General features: G+C 48.7%; 2 protein-coding genes across 3 annotated transcripts in view; both read right to left on the bottom strand.

Annotated features, from left to right (window-relative positions):
• LOC128347769 (mucin-16-like) overlaps positions 1–6544 on the bottom strand; it is a 50062-nt gene extending 43518 nt beyond the window's left edge. For both annotated transcript variants that reach the window (XM_053302862.1, XM_053302863.1), the window contains exons 1-6: positions 5591–6544; positions 5399–5494; positions 3983–4099; positions 2094–2222; positions 1481–1620; positions 106–173 (exon numbers count right to left, since the gene is read on the bottom strand). In XM_053302862.1, the coding sequence (XP_053158837.1) occupies positions 106–173; positions 1481–1620; positions 2094–2222; positions 3983–4099; positions 5399–5494; positions 5591–6533 (1493 nt within the window). In that variant the 5' untranslated portion in view covers positions 6534–6544. The remainder of the gene's footprint in view (positions 1–105; positions 174–1480; positions 1621–2093; positions 2223–3982; positions 4100–5398; positions 5495–5590) is intronic.
• An 898-nt stretch (positions 6545–7442) lies between these two features.
• Positions 7443–15065, bottom strand: LOC128343762 (mucin-17-like; the record flags this gene model as incomplete). The annotated part of the gene is made up of 2 exons (XM_053293196.1): positions 15047–15065; positions 7443–12535 (listed from the first exon to the last, which is right to left on the bottom strand). Coding segments are annotated over exons 1-2 (5112 nt in total), but the record flags the coding sequence as incomplete, so codon positions are not given.
• Positions 15066–16459: the final 1394 nt, after the last annotated feature.

The raw sequence follows: 16459 nt of genomic DNA on the forward strand, positions 1-16459 counted from the left end.
CCCTAGCTATGCCCCCAACCACCCCTTGTGTCTGTGGGGACCCACTGCTGCTACAAAGAACCTCAACAAGAGACTCTGAGTGGTCTTAAGGCACCCATGTCTTACCTAACTCCTGTCACTCTGCATCCCATGAAATCAGGCCCAATGCTGCTGTTTCTCAGTAGCTGGTCAAGCTGTGGAAAAAATGGGCATAATGTACCATTCGTTTGGGTGTATTATTTATCCACATGAGGAGCTTGGCTACACTTTCTGTCTGGAAAGTCGCCATAGAAAAGCCAGACTCATAACTAAGGAGAATCCTGGAGGTTCTCCTGAACACCGCCGGAGAGAAATGGAGTAGGTCGTAAAGCTATTGGGCATCTCTCGCCTTCTGTTATTCATCAGTGCTGATTGTATTGTTTTAAGTGCCTCCCCTATGTACAAAAGCTAATGCATTGGAGTCTTTTCATTTAGAAAAACTGAGGGTGTTGTATAGCTCAGTGGAAGAGCACCCTTGCATATAGAAGATCTTCAGTGATACAATCTCTGGAAGCATCTCTAACAAAACCTCCATGCTCGGACGCAGTCTACCTCCAGAGAGCATATGATGGAGGCAGAGAAAGGTAATTGCTTAATGGGAAGGGCCATAGCTCAGCAGAAGATGGGTTGATTCTATATATCATTATTTTTTATTTATTTATTTGATTTCTATACTGCCCTTCCAAAAATGGCTCTCGGGGCGGTTTACACAGAGAAATAACAAATAAATAAGATGGAGCTATATATTAGGCACTGAGCTATATATAAGGCAGTTTCTCATGGTTATGAATGGTATGGAGAATGGTGCAGAGTTCTGACGGTTGGGAACTTCAAAACTGGAGAGAAGGTGCTTAAAGAGCTGCTCTTTATGCTGTCATACACAGACAATCTAAACATCTATGAAGCTGCCGCATACCATTTCAGACCATTAGTCCATCTGTCCCTAATCAATGAGGTCATTCAAACAAGCAAAAACTGTGTTCTACCCAGGTTTGGGAGCTGTGTGAGCTCCCAATCTTCAGTTGTGTGGGTGCAAACAGCAAAGCAGGAGGAGGGAGAAGTGATTGTGTAGAAGCAAGGTTGGAGAAAATGCTACCCAGGTTTTCCTCCTATCTTGCTTCGACACAATTGAAAACTGGGAGCACGCACAGTTCCCAAACCCGGGTAGAACACAGTTTTCGCCGGTGTGAATGACCTCAATGTGTTTTTCAGGAAAGAAAAGTCTACCCCACTGAAATGGCGCGTTTCTACCTGAAAATCCAATGCAGAAAATATTTCACACAGTGAAAGTCTTTCCATCCTGCAAGTGGAGTAAAATAATATTGGAACAGGGAAGGGATCAGAAGGAAAACTTGTCAAAGCTCACTCAATGTTCCCCCATAGATGTTTCGACTCTAACAGCAAGAGATGGTGTTGGTATCCCAAACAGTAGCACATGCCCACCATTTCTGATCACACTTACCCTACTAATCAGATCTTTCACTGTCATGTTGAACTCTTCAGAACTGGGGTTGTACTTGAGGTTGGTTGTGGTGAAATTTACTGTAAACTGTTCAACATTTGGCAAAAAAACTTGAGTTGCTGTTGGGGTTGGAAGGCCAGCTAGAAAAGAGAAAGAGAAAGCAGCCGTCAGAGCAAGCCAAGAAATCTCAAGTCACTCCAATGGTGTGGTGCAGGGATTCTCAACGTTGAGTCCCCAGATGTTATTGGACTTCAGCTCCCATAATCCCCAACCAAAGGCCACTTGGGCTGGGGATTGTGGGAGTTGAAGTCCAATAACATCTGAGGACCCAACATTGAGATTCCCTGGGGTGGTGCCCTTTCAAGCAACTGTACATGCCCAGATGCACCCCTTGAATGTTGAATGAGGCAGGAACCTCTTGATAGGCACCATTTCAAAAAATGTTCACACATACATGGCCTCATCCAACAGCACTGGCACATGCACATCATGCTCTCCTTTCACAGAGGAATGACTGTCCCACTTGAAAATGGGAAATGAATTGCAATATTGAAACAATTCAAGAGACCCATGTGGGGGCTCAATTTCCCCTGTTCCCCCTACAAGTGCTCACCTGTTGCCTGGGTTGAGATGGTGGAGGCAGAAACTGTAACAGGTATTGTTGCTACCGGAGTGGTTTTTGTGGTCATTCTGGGCGTTACGGGAGGTATAACTGGGGGAAGTGGAGGCCTCGCTGAAGAGCCTAGGTGGAGGAACAATGAACCAAAGAGTTAAAATAGGGACCGGGGACAGAGATGAAGAGTCCTCTGCCGGCTTTTAAAAAGCACAAAGCACAAGAATCCGTTTCAGTAAAATGAAACTGGAGAGGAGCAACCTCTCTTGATTCCTTCTTGGATGGGATTCCACCCTGCTAGAATATTGAGTTTTGCCTTTTCAGATTTGGAAAGACAAGTTTCAGGGCTTGGAATCCTCACCTCAGATAAAGGTCTAGGCAGTCCTCTCTGGCTTGGATTTTAATCTGAGCTGGAGAAGATGTCAAATCCTCCCTTCTTTAGGGAGTGTGAAAAAGGCACTGGGGGCACAATGGAGTCTAAATCTGTGGCTTGGAATGACATTTTTAAGCCCTATTCAGAGCCTGATTGGGAGAGTTCTCCCATCATGCTCCTCTAGGGCAGGGCTGTGCAACTTCAACCCTCCGGCTGCTGATGGATACTTGAGGCCAACTCTTTCAAACGTACCCATAACCCTCATTTTCCAGTTCAGTCTTTGGCAATAGCCTCTGAAGATATTCAGAGCTGATACCTTGAGCCGAAAACCCTGTCAAGAAGGGCCACTTGGTTTGTGGCTTATCTAGTCAAATCAGGGATCGATGTGTCTCTAAGCAAGACGTGTTGCAGAACTGAGAGTGTGGGAAATGGACATGCCTACTCAGAAAAACTGGAGCCAATCAATCATTTTCTTTGGCTTGGGCAGACCCAAACTGATTTTTTTTTTAAGCCAACAAAAAACTCCATAGTGGATTTTGGAATTTTGCAGTCTGGGAGTACTTCTGGATCCACACCTCTCCTTGATTTCTGAGGTTGAGGCAGTGGCCAGGGGTGCTTTCTATCAGCTCCGGCTGATACGCCAGCTGCGCCCGTTTCTTGAGATCAATGACCTCAGAACAGTGGTACATTTGTTGGTAACCTCCAGACCTGAATTCTGCCTTTGTACATAAGTCCGGAAACTCCAGTTGGTTCAGAATGCGGCAGCCAGGTTGGTCTCTGGGTCATCTCGGAGAGACCACGTTACTCCTTTACTGATGGAGTTACACTGGCTGCCAATAGGTTTCCGGGCAAAATACAAAGTGCTAGTTATAACATAAAGCCCTAAGCGGCTTAGGCCCTGGGTATCTAAGAGAGCGTCTTCTTCACTATGAGCCACACCGCTCACTGAGGTCATTGGAGGAGGTCCGTCTCCAGTTACCGCCAACTCATTTGGTGGCTACACAGAGACGGGCTTTCTCGGTTGCTGCCCCGAGATTGTGGAATGTGCTTCCTGCTGAGATACGATCCTCCCCATCTCTGGCAATTTTCAAAAAACACCTGAAAACCCATCTTTTCACCCAAGCTTCCCCAAGCTTTTTAGAACTGTCTGTTTTTAATTTTATGGCTGCTTTTAAATTGTTGCATTGTTTTGACTTTTATATGTGTTTTAATTGTTTTTATGTTAACCTCCCAGAGACGAACGTTTGGGTGGTATAGAAGCTTAATAATTAATTAAGTGAGTAAGTAAGTAAGTCCCTAATGACTCATCATTTCCCCCCCATCCAAGCTTTCTAACTTGCCCACGCTTTTAAATTGTTTTAAGGTTTCATTTTTAATTTGTTGTTGGAAACCGCCCAGAGACGGAAGTTTGGGGCAGTCTACAAATTTGGTACAGAAATGAAATGAAATGAAATGAAATGAAATGAAATGAAATAAATAAATAAATAAATTCAGCGCTGTTCTTCTTAATACGTACTTGTCGTCGCTACAGGCAACGTGGTCGAGAGTGGAGTCGTGGTGTTGCCAGCCTCAGGAGGTTGCTCTTCTGGTCTCTTGGTGACCGGCTGGATGACAGATTCATTGACCGCCGTTGCTGAATAGGAAAGATGTGCATTAATGCTGCCCGAAAGGAGCTGTTCTTTCCCACTGTGGAGGAGCCATGGCTCAAAGTTAGAGCATCTGCTTTGCATGCAGAAGGCCCCAGTTTCAATCCCTGGCAGCATCTCCAGGTAGGGCTGGGAAAGACCCCTGAGCCCGACCGGAGAGAGCAAGACAGCGGCACTGGGGTGCTATTTAAGTATGAATGAAGGAAGGAAGGAATAGCTTTATTACGATCATTGATCAGACATGCATGAAAACTAATACTACATTCAGATAAGATTTCTATCACACAGTACACACCAACACAAAAGCAAGTTTATAGCAGCATCTAAGAGACAGAGACAGAAGTTAACCGTTGGCGGATCTTGACAGCAGCTGCAGAAAATTTGGCAACATTATGCATGACAGAAGATTTCTTATCTGCAAGAAGTGTGGCATAAAATCCATCTGTTTGGCCAAGGAGATGTAATGGGGGGGGGAGTGATAAGATTACTCCGGCTATCAGTATAAAAGGAACAATATAGCAGCACGTGGTGGAGATTCAACCTCGCCTGAAGACAGGGGCAGATCTGCCTGGCCAAAGGAATTTATGAAAAATTCCGAAATAAAACCACTGATGGTAAAGCATCATATTTTGCTCTGAGAAACACTCTGTGCTGGCTAGGTAGAGAAAGTGACAATACCTAACTGGCGGGTTCCTGGCTAAAATGGCCAATGTGTCCGCTTATATTCTCCGAAATACAGCTTAAGCCCATTTGGTGCTCAGTGTCCAAGATCCCCTGAGGATCTCCTTGGCTTGATTAAATCCTAATAATGACAGATATACTATAGAAAAGCCAAGTGATGAAAATATACCCAATAGTGCTTGTGTCCAGGAGGATTGAAACCTGTCAGCCAGCATAAGGGGAATCAACCCCAAAGGAGAAAAATAGAATGAAATATTTTTGTCTTAAGCCAAAAATAGAAGATTAAAATTGGTATTCCATGCACATCATGGGCCTTCGTCATCTTGGGTGCTTTATGAAAAAGGAATATTGCATTGAGAGTCCCAATCACATCCCTCCAATTGGCTGGGTAATACTTTATTTTTGTGTTCTTATGGTATCAACACTGCATTTTAAAATTCTGTTTTATTCTGTACACTGCCCTCAGTCCGTTCAGGACAGGCTATACAAGCATGTACTCTGAAAACAAAAGCTCTGCTAAGCCGTACCAGTGGGAAGCAATGTCACCTACGTCCCGCCCCGACCACATTAATAGGTTTTATCTCCACATGCAGAGGCTTACTTACTTGCAAAAGGTGTTGTACTGAGTGAAACTGTCGTGAGGATTGCAGTTGTGCTTTTGGTTGCGCCTCCTTCAGGAACAAGAGGGGTGGTCAAGGCAGCTGTGGAGAGAATGGAAGAACTCAGACCTGAAGCCCAAAGCGCAGAGCTGTCAATAACCCTGGGCGATACTGGTGTGGACAGAAGATCAGACAAACCTCTCTCTGTTGCTGATGATGTGATAGCTAATGTGTTCATCACAGATGGGGTGGTAGTTGGAGAGACAGAGGAGGTGGCCTCTTTGGCTACAGAGGAGATAGATGCTGTGGTGGTTACAGAGACGGAAGGAGCCATGGAGGCCTCTGCCATGGTTGTTGCTTCAAATGTTGTTGTTTCAAACGTTGTTGTTTCAAGCGTTGTTTTTGAAGGAGAAGTGGAGGCCTCTGCCGTGGTGGTTGTTGCAAGTGTTGTCTCTGAAGGAGAAGTGGAGGCCTCTGCCGTGGTGGTTGTTGCAAGTGTCGTCTCTGGAGAAGAAGTGAAGGTCTCTGCTGTGGTTGTTGTTGCAAGTGTTGTCTCTGAAGGAGAAGTGAAGGTCTCTGCCATGGTTGTGGTTTCATGCGTTGTCTCAGCAGAAGTGGAGGCCTCTGCCATAGTAGTGGTTTCATGCGTCGTCTCTGAAGGAGAAGTGGAGGCCTCTGCTGTGGTTGTTGTTGCAAGTGTTGTCTCTGAAGGAGAAGTGGAGGCCTCTGCTGTAGTTGTTGTTGCAAGTGTTGTCTCTGGAGAAGAAGTGAAGGTCTCTGCTGTGGTTGTTGTTGCAAGAGTTGTCTCTGAAGGAGAAGTGGAGGCCTCTGCCGTGGCTGTTGATTCAAGCGTTGTCTTCTCTGAAGGAGAAGTGGAGGCCTCTGCTGTGGCTGTAGTTGCAAGCGTTGTCTCTGGAGAAGAAGTGAAGGTCTCTGCCATGGTTGTGGTTGCAAGAGTCGTCTCTGCAGGAGAAGTGGAGGCCTCTGCTGTGGTTGTTGTTGGAAGTGTTGTCTCTGAAGGAGAAGTGAAGGTCTCTGCTGTGGTTGTTGTTGCAAGTGTTGTCTCTGAAGGAGAAGTGAAGGTCTCTGCCATGGTTGTGGTTTCATGTGTTGTCTCAGGAGAAGTGGAGGCCTCTGCCATGGTTGTGGTTGCAAGAGTCGTCTCTGCAGGAGACGTGGAGGCCTCTGCCATGGTTGTGGTTGCAAGAGTCGTCTCTGCAGGAGAAGTGGAGGCCTCTGCTGTGGTGGTTGTCGCAAGTGTTGTCTCTGCAGGAGAAGTGGAGGCCTCTGCTGTGGTTGTTGTTGCAAGTGTTGTCTCTGAAGGAGAAGTGAAGGTCTCTGCTGTGGTTGTTGTTGCAAGTGTTGTCTCTGAAGGAGAAGTGGAGGCCTCTGCCGTGGCTGTTGATTCAAGCGTTGTCTTCTCTGAAGGAGAAGTGGAGGCCTCTGCTGTGGCTGTAGTTGCAAGCGTTGTCTCTGGAGAAGAAGTGAAGGTCTCTGCCATGGTTGTGGTTGCAAGAGTCGTCTCTGCAGGAGAAGTGGAGGCCTCTGCTGTGGTTGTTGTTGCAAGTGTTGTCTCTGCAGGAGAAGTGAAGGTCTCTGCTATGGTTGTGGTTGCAAGCGTTGTCTCTGAAGGAGAAGTGAAGGTCTCTGCTGTGATTGTTGTTGCAAGTGTTGTCTCTGAAGGAGAAGTGAAGGTCTCTGCCATGGTTGTGGTTTCATGTGTTGTCTCAGGAGAAGTGGAGGCCTCTGCCATGGTTGTGGTTGCAAGAGTCGTCTCTGCAGGAGAAGTGGAGGCCTCTGCTGTGGTGGTTGTCGCAAGTGTTGTCTCTGCAGGAGAAGTGGAGGCCTCTGCTGTGGTTGTTGTTGGAAGTGTTGTCTCTGAAGGAGAAGTGAAGGTCTCTGCTGTGGTTGTTGTTGCAAGTGTTGTCTCTGAAGGAGAAGTGGAGGCCTCTGCCGTGGCTGTTGATTCAAGCGTTGTCTTCTCTGAAGGAGAAGTGGAGGCCTCTGCTGTGGTTGTTGTTGCAAGTGTTGTCTCTGAAGGAGAAGTGAAGGTCTCTGCTGTGGTTGTTGTTGCAAGTGTTGTCTCTGAAGGAGAAGTGGAGGCCTCTGCTGTGGCTGTAGTTGCAAGCGTTGTCTCTGGAGAAGAAGTGAAGGTCTCTGCCATGGTTGTGGTTGCAAGAGTCGTCTCTGCAGGAGAAGTGGAGGCCTCTGCTGTGGTTGTTGTTGCAAGTGTTGTCTCTGCAGGAGAAGTGAAGGTCTCTGCTATGGTTGTGGTTGCAAGAGTTGTCTCTGAAGGAGAAGTGAAGGTCTCTGCTGTGGTTGTTGTTGCAAGTGTTGTCTCTGAAGGAGAAGTGAAGGTCTCTGCCATGGTTGTGGTTTCATGTGTTGTCTCAGGAGAAGTGGAGGCCTCTGCCATGGTTGTGGTTGCAAGAGTCATCTCTGCAGGAGAAGTGGAGGCCTCTGCTGTGGTGGTTGTCGCAAGTGTTGTCTCTGCAGGAGAAGTGGAGGCCTCTGCTGTGGTTGTTGTTGCAAGTGTTGTCTCTGAAGGAGAAGTGAATGTCTCTGCCATGCTTGTGGTTTCATGTGTTGTCTCAGGAGAAGTGGAGGCCTCTGCCATGGTTGTGGTTGCAAGAGTCGTCTCTGCAGGAGAAGTGGAGGCCTCTGCTGTGGTTGTTGTCGCAAGTTTTGCCTCTGCAGGAGAAGTGGAGGCCTCTGCTGTGGTTGTTGTTGCAAGTGTTGTCTCTGAAGGAGAAGTGGAGGCCTCTGCCGTGGCTGTTGATTCAAGCGTTGTCTTCTCTGAAGGAGAAGTGGAGGCCTCTGCCGTGGCTGTTGATTCAAGCGTTGTCTTCTCTGAAGGAGAAGTGGAGGCTTCTCCTGTGGCTGTAGTTACAAGCGTTGTCTCTGGAGAAGAAGTGAAGGTCTCTGCCATGGTTGTGGTTGCAAGAGTCGTCTCTGCAGGAGAAGTGGAGGCCTCTGCTGTGGTTGTTGTTGCAAGTGTTGTCTCTGCAGGAGAAGTGGAGGCCTCTGCTGTGGTTGTTGTTGGAAGTGTTGTCTCTGAAGGAGAAGTGAAGGTCTCTGCTGTGGTTGTTGTTGCAAGTGTTGTCTCTGAAGGAGAAGTGAAGGTCTCTGCCATGGTTGTGGTTTCATGTGTTGTCTCAGGAGAAGTGGAGGCCTCTGCCATGGTTGTGGTTGCAAGAGTCGTCTCTGCAGGAGAAGTGGAGGCCTCTGCTGTGGTGGTTGTCGCAAGTGTTGTCTCTGAAGGAGAAGTGGAGGCCTCTGCTGTGGTTGTTATTGCAAGTGTTGTCTCTGAAGGAGAAGTGGAGGCCTCTGCCATGGTTGTTGATTCAAGTGTCATCTCTGGAGAAGTGAAGGTCTCTGCCATGGTTGTGGTTTCATGCGTTGTCTCAGGAGAAGTGGAGGACTCTGCCATGGTTGTTGATTCAAGCAATGTCACTGGAGGAGAAGTGGAGACCTCAGCCATGGTTGTGGTTGCAAGAGTTGTCTCTGAAGGAGAAGTGGAGGCCACTGCTGTGGTTGTTGATTCAAGAGTTGTCTCTGAAGGAGAAGTGGAGGACTCTGCTTTGGTTGTGGTTGCAAGTGTGATCTCAGAAGCAGAAGTGGAGACATCTGCCATGGTTGTCATTTCAAACGTTGTCTCAGAAGGAGAAGTGGACACATCTGCCATGGCTGACGTTGCAAGTGTCATCTCTGGAGGAGAGGTTGAGGCCTCTGCCATAGTTGTGGTCTCTGGAGGAGAAGTGGTGGCCTCTGCCGTGGTTCTTGATTCAAGCGTTGTCTCTGAAGGAGAAGTGGAGGCCTCAGCCATGGTTGTTGATGCAAGTGTCATTTCTGGAGGAGAAGTGAAGGCCTCTACCATGGTTGTGGTTGCAAGCATTTTCTCTAAAGAAGTGGAGACCTCTGCCATGGTTGTGGTTGCCGTTGTTGTCTCTGAAGGAGAAGTGGAGCCCTCTCCCATGGTTGTTGTTTCAAGTGTCGTCTCTGAAGGAGAAGTGGAGATCTCTCCCATAGTTGTTGTTTCAAGAGTTGTCTCTGAAGGAGAAATGGAGACCTCTGCCATGGTTGTTGATTCAAGTGATGTTACTGGAGGAGAAGTGGAGACCTCTGCCATGGTTGTAGTTTCAAGTGTTGTCTCTGTAGGAGAAGTGGAAGTCTCTGCCATGGTTGTTGATTCAAGGGTAGTTTCTGCAGAAGAAGTGGAGACCTCTGCCATGGTTGTTGATTCAAGTGATGTCACTGGAGAAGTCGAGGCCTCTGCCATGGTTGTAGTTGCAAGCGCCATATCTGGAGGAGAAGTGGAGACATCTGCCATGGTTGATTCAAGCGTTGTCTCTGAAGGAGAAGTGGAGGCCTCAGCCATGGTTGTTGATGCAAGTGTCATTTCTGGAGGAGAAGTGAAGGCCTCTACCATGGTTGTTGTTTCAAATGTTGTTTCTGAAGGAGTAGTGGAAGCCTCTCCCATGGTAGTTGTTTCAAGCATTGTCTCTGAAGGAGAAGTGGAGATCTCTCCCATAGTTGTTGTTTCAAGCGTCGTCTCTGAAGGAGAAGTGGAGATCTCTCCCATAATTGTTGTTTCAGGCGTTGTCTTTGAAGGAGAAATGGAGGCCTCTGCCATGGTTGTTGATTCAAAGGTTGTTTCTGAGGGAGAAGTGGTGGCCTCTGCCATGGTTGTTGATTCAAGCGATGTCATTGGAGGAAAGGTTGAGAACTCTGCCATGGTGGTTGTTTGAAGTGTCTTCTCTACAGGAGAAGTAGAGGTCTCCAACATGGTTGTTGTTTTAAGCGTCATGTCTGTAGGAGAAGGGACGGCTTCTACTGTTGATGTTTCAGGAGTTGTCTGCACAGGAGAAGTAGAAGCCTCCACTGTGGTTGTAGTTTCAAGAGTAGTCTCTGAAGGGGAAGAGGAGACTACTGCCACGGTGGTTTTTTCAACTGCAGGAGAAGTGGGAGCCTCCAATGTTGCTGTTTCAGGAGTAGTTGTTTCTGCAAGAGAAGTAAAGTCTTCCGCAATGGTTGTTGTTCCAAGAGTAGTCACCGGAAGAGAAGTAGAGGCCTCTGCCATGATTGTTGTTTCAAACGTTATCTCCACAGGAGAAGTGGAGGTTTCTGCCGTGGTGGTTGTTTCAAGAATAGTCTGCACAGGAAAAGTGGAGGCCTCTGCCGTGGTTAGTGTTTCAGGAGTTGTCCCTGTAGGAGAAGAGGAGGTCTCTGCTGTGGCTGGTGTTTCAAGAGTTGTCCCTGTAGGAGAAGAGGAGGTCTCTGCCGTGGTTAGTGTTTCAGGAGTTGTCCCTGTAGGAGAAGAGGAGGTCTCTGCCATGGTTGGTGTTTCAGGAGTTGTCCCTGTAGGAGAAGAGGAGGTCTCTGCCGTGGTTGGTGTTTCAGGAGTTGTCCCTGTAGGAGAAGAAGAGGTCTCTTCCGTGGTTGGTGTTTCAGGAGTTGTCCCTATAGGAGAAGAGGAGGCTTCTTCTGTGGTTGGTGTTTCTGGAGTTGTCCCTGTAGGAGAAGAGGAGGCCTCTGCCTTGGTTGGTGTTTCAGGAGTTGTCCCTGTAGGAGAAGAGGAGGTCTCTGCCGTGGTTGGTGTTTCAGGAGTTGTTCCTGTAGGAGAAGAAGAGGTCTCTTCCGTGGTTGGTGTTTCAGGAGTTGTCCCTGTAGGAGAAGAGGAGGTCTCTGCCATGGTTGGTGTTTCAGGAGTTGTCCCTGTAGGAGAAGAGGAGGTCTCTGCAGTGGTTGGTGTTTCAGGAGTTGTCCCTGTAGGAGAAGAAGAGGTCTCTTCCGTGGTTGGTGTTTCAGGAGTTGTTCCTGTCGGAGAAGAAGAGGTCTCTGCCATGGTTGGTGTTTCAGGAGTTGTCCCTATAGGAGAAGAGGAGGCTTCTTCTGTGGTTGGTGTTTCTGGAGTTGTCCCTGTAGGAGAAGAGGAGGCCTCTGCCGTGGTTGGTGTTTCAGGAGTTGTCCCTGTAGGAGAAGAGGAGGTCTCTGCCGTGGTTGGTGTTTCAGGAGTTGTTCCTGTAGGAGAAGAAGAGGTCTCTTCCGTGGTTGGTGTTTCAGGAGTTGTCCCTGTAGGAGAAGAGGAGGTCTCTGCTGTGGTTGGTGTTTCAGAAGTTGTGCCTGTCGGAGAAGAAGAGGTCTCTGCCATGGTTGGTGTTTCAGGAGTTGTCCCGGTAGGAGAAGAGGAGGCTTCTTCTGTGGTTGGTCTTTCAGGAGTTGTCCCTGTAGGAGAAGAGGAGGTCTCTGCCGTGGTTGGTGTTTCTGGAGTTGTCCTTGTAGGAGAAGAGGAGGCCTCTGCCATGGTTGGTGTTTCAGGAGTTGTCCCTGTAGGAGAAGAGGAGGCATCTTCTGTGGTTGGTGTTTCAGGAGCTGTCCCTGTAGGAGAAGAGGAGGTCTCTGCCATGGTTGGTGTTTCAGAAGTTGTCCCTGCAGGAAAAGAGGAGGCTTCTTCTGTGGTTGGTGTTTCAGGAGTTGTCCCTGCAGGAGAAGAGGAGGCTTCTTCTGTGGTTCGTGTTTCAGGAGTTGTCCCTGCAGGAGAAGAGGAGGCTTCTTCTGTGGTTCGTGTTTCAGGAGTTGTCCCTGCAGGAGAAGAGGAGGCTTCTGCCGTGGTTGGTGTTTCAGGAGTTGTCCCTGCAGGAGAAGAGGAGGTTTCTTCTGTTGTTGGTGTTTCAGGAGTTGTCCCTGTAGGAGAAGAGGAGGTTTCTTCTGTGGTTGGTGTTTCAGGAGTTGTCCCTGGAGGAGAAGAGGAGGCTTCTTCTGTGGTTGGTGTTTCAGGAGTTGTCCCTCTAGGAGAAGAGGAGGCTTCTTCTGTGGTTGCTGTTTCAGGAGTTGTCCCTGCAGGAGAAAAGGAGGTTTCTTCTGTGGTTGGTGTTTCAGGAGTTGTCCCTGTAGGAGAAGAAGAGGTTTCTTCTGTGTTTGGTGTTTCAGGAGTTGTCCCTGCAGGAGAGGAAGAGGTCTCTGCCGTGGTTGGTGTTTCAGGAGTTGTCCCTGCAGGAGAAGATGAGGTTTCTTCTGTGGTTTGTGTTTCAGGAGTTGTCCCTGCAGGAGAAGAGGAGGCTTCTTCTGTGGTTGGTGTTTCAGGAGTTGTCCCTTTAGAAGAAGAAGAGGTCTCTGCCGTGGTTGGTGTTTCAGGAGTGGCCCCTGTAGAAGAAGAAGAGGCTTCTTCTGTGGTTGGTCTTTCAGGAGTTGTCCCTGTAGGAGAAGAGGAGGCTTCTTCTGTGGTTGGTCTTTCAGGAGTTATCCCTGTAGGAGAAGAGGAGGCTTCTTCTGTGGTTGGTCTTTCAGGAGTTGTCCCTGCAGGAGAAGAGGAGGCTTCGTCTGTGGTTGGTCTTTCAGGAGTTGTCCCTATAGGAGAAGAGGAGTCTTCTTCTGTGGTTGGTGTTTCAGGAGTTGTCCCTGTAGGAGAATAGGAGGCTTCTTCTGTGGTTGGTCTTTCAGGAGTTGTCCCTGTAGGGGAAGAGGAGGCTTCTTCTGTGGTTGGTGTTTCAGGAGTTGTCCCTGTAGGAGAAGAGGAGGCCTCTGCCGTGGTTGGTGTTTCAGAAGTTGTCCCTGTAGGAGAAGAGGAGGCTTCTTCTGTGGTTGGTGTTTCAGGAGTTGTCCCTGCAGGAGAAGAGGAGGCTTCTTCTGTGGTTGGTGTTTCAGGAGTTGTCCCTGCAGGAGAAGAGGAGGCTTCTGCCGTGGTTGGTGTTTCAGAAGTTGTCCCTGTAGGAGAAGAGGAGGCTTCTTCTGTGGTTGGTGTTTCAGGAGTTGTCCCGGTAGGAGAAGAGGAGGCTTCTTCTGTGGTTGGTGTTTCAGGAGTTGTCCCTGTAGGAGAAGAGGAGGCTTCTTCTGTGGTTGGTCTTTCAGGAGTTATCCCTGTAGGAGAAGAGGAGGCTTCTTCTGTGGTTGGTCTTTCAGGAGTTGTCCCTGCAGGAGAAGAGGAGGCTTCTTCTGTGGTTGGTCTTTCAGGAGTTGTCCCTATAGGAGAAGAGGAGTCTTCTTCTGTGGTTGGTGTTTCAGGAGTTGTCCCTGCAGGAGAAGAGGAGGCTTCTTCTGTGGTTGGTGTTTCAGGAGTTGTCCCTGTAGGAGAAGAGGAGGCCTCTGCCGTGGTTGGTGTTTCAGAAGTTGTCCCTGTAGGAGAAGAGGAGGCTTCTTCTGTGGTTGGTGTTTCAGGAGTTGTCCCTGCAGGAGAAGAGGAGGCTTCTTCTGTGGTTGGTGTTTCAGGAGTTGTCCCTGCAGGAGAAGAGGAGGCTTCTTCTGTGGTTGGTGTTTCAGAAGTTGTCCCTGTAGGAGAAGAGGAGGCTTCTTCTGTGGTTGGTGTTTCAGGAGTTGTCCCTGTAGGAGAAGAGGAGGCTTCTTCTGTGGTTGGTGTTTCAGGAGTTGTCCCTGCAGGAGAAGAGGAGGCTTCTTCTGTGGTTGGTGTTTCAGGAATTGTCCCTGTAGTAGAAGAGGAGGCTTCTTCTGTGGTTCTTGTTTCAGGAGTTGTCCTTGCAGGAGAAGAAGAGGTCTCTGCCGTGGTTGGTGTTTCAGGAGTTGTCCCTGCAGAAGAAGAGGAGGCTTCTTCTGTGGTTGGTGTTTCAGGAGTTGTCCCTGTAGGAGGATAGGAGGCTTCTTCTGTGGTTGGTCTTTCAGGAGTTGTCCCTGCAGGAGAAGAGGAGGCTTCTTCTGTGGTTGGTCTTTCAGGAGTTGTCCCTGTAGGAGAAGAGGAGGCTTCTTCTGTGGTTGGTGTTTCAGGAGTTGTCCCTGCAGGAGAAGAGGAGGCTTCTTCTGTGGTTGGTCTTTCAGGAGTTGTCCCTGTAGAAGAAGAAGAGGTCTCTGCCATGGTTGGTCTTTCAGGAGTTGTCCCTATAGGAGAAGAGGAGGCTTCTTCTGTGGTTGGTGTTTCAGGAGTTGTCCCTGCAGGAGAAGAGGAGGCTTCTTCTGTGGTTGGTCTTTCAGGAGTTGTCCCTGCAGGAGAAGAGGAGGCTTCTTCTGTGGTTGGTGTTTCAGGAGTTGTCCCTGTAAAAGAAGAAGAGGCTTTTGCTGTGGTTTGTGTTTCAGGAGTTGTCCCTGTAGAAGAAGAAGTCTCTGCCGTGGTTGACGTTTCAGGAGTTGTCCCTGTAGGAGAAGTGGAATCCTCCTCCGTGGTTGGTGTTTCAGGAGTTGTCTCCAGAGGAGAACTCGAGGCCTCTGTCATTTTAGTATTTACAAGTGTTTCCTCTGAAGTGAAGTCCTGTGTCGTGGGGGTTGTAGCTGCAATGCCATTTGAAACAATTTCCGTCAAGGTAGTTGCCACTAGAAAGAAGATAATCTATATTACTTCAATGGTTTTGTTACAGTGCAATCCGTTGAATTTATTTATTTATTGTTTATTTTTTCTATACCACCTTTCATTAAAGCAATCTCAAGGCAGTGTGCACCACAGTTAAAACAAGACTACAAAAATTACACAATTAAAATATTATCTAGAATATAAAAGTATAGGTATGATTAAAAGATTGAAAAACAAGGACAATATAACCCTTAAAGATACAAAACAGCAGCATTAGAAACAATCATATAAACGCCTGGGTAAAAAGCCAAGATTTCACACGCTTTCTAAAAACTGTGGTGGAGTCTGAGGAGCGGAGGGCCACTGGGAGAGCATTCCAAAGTCTGGGGGCAGCCACAGAGAAGGCCCTGTCCCGCCTGCACGACAGCTGCGCCTCCCCATCGTCGGCACCCTGAGCAGAGCCGCCCCCCCCCTCCACAGATGACCTCGTCAAGTGGACAGCAACCTTTGGGAGCAGGCGGTTTCTCAGGTATCCAGGGCCCAAACCATTAAGGGTTAACTAACAACATTAACTACCGTTTCCTAATACACGAGGCGAGTCTCACAATCAGTGAGATCTGCCTCCAGAGGGTTTAGCCCGCTCTCCCCTCACACGAGCAGGCTGCAACCTTCGGCGGCTGGACCGGCCGCCCACACGACTGCCGGCTCCGTCACGGAGCCAGCAGGGACTGCGGGGATTGGGGGTCATGCTGGAGAGACCCCCCAAGCCCGGGAGGCTGCTTTTAGCCTCCCGGCGGGGGTCTCCTCATGTGTTGCTGCAGAGCGGAGCTGTGCCGCGGCAACACACGAGCGTAGAGCCCAGGTTAGCAGAGCGCTCAGTCCACTAACTTGGGACTTGGGGAGGGCTCCATAGGTGGGTTACCCGCTTGGGTATAAACCAATATATCACTCCCCCGCAGGCGCGTAACAATGATAGGGCAAGGGGAGACAGTTGTCTGGGGGCCCCACTGCCTGGAGGGGCACCCCAGGGGCACCTCATGTGACTCCCCATTGCCCCCTGCCCAGCCCCATAGCCTCTCAGCCACTTGCCCTCTTCGCTGTCTCTCCTGCTTGTTCTGCTGGCCACAATCCTTTTCTCCCGCCTCTCAGCTGATCGGCGGGTGGGCGGGGCTTCCAGGGAGGCCTCCGTGTAGGCCGCAGTGAAGCCTGAACTCGAGTAGGGCCCAAGCCAGCCAGGAAGGAGGAGGCAGCCAGAGTGGTCTCTGCAGCAGAAGACCCCTTGCTGCCCTGCTTAACCCAGACCAGCATTTGCCAGGTAGAGTCTGAACTCCTTTTTGTGGTTACCTTTCCCGCCCCCCCCCCCATATATAGGGATCTGCTTGCCATAGGGCTTGGATATGGGGGGGGGGGGGGGAGGGACCGAGAAGTCTCTGAATATTTATTTTGAAACAGCTTAGAAAATTTGCTGACTTAAAAAAAACTATCTAAAAAGTCCTATAAGTGGCTTGTTTCATGGCAGAAAATTGCAAAAACTTCTGGAACAGTATTTTATTAATTTTATTTATTTATTCATTCATTTATAAATGCACGTATGTTCAAGTTGTTTTGCAACCCAGAAGGTCTGAGTGAGAACTGTGAAGCATGTGTGGTGCTTTTATTTTATTTTTCTTGTGTGTGAACTGCTCCCCAATAACTTGCAGGGACTTCAGGGTCAATCTGGCCAACATGTGAATGCAGCACCTCCATTCCAGAGGAGATGTGTCTTAAAGGGCTTTAAAAAGCCTCCTGTGAAAAACCTCCTGCAATCAAACTTGACTGAATTTGTTCAGAATTCT

This window comes from Hemicordylus capensis, chromosome 2 (assembly GCF_027244095.1).
Source record: "Hemicordylus capensis ecotype Gifberg chromosome 2, rHemCap1.1.pri, whole genome shotgun sequence".
In the NCBI taxonomy this organism is placed as follows: Eukaryota; Metazoa; Chordata; class Lepidosauria; order Squamata; family Cordylidae; genus Hemicordylus; species Hemicordylus capensis.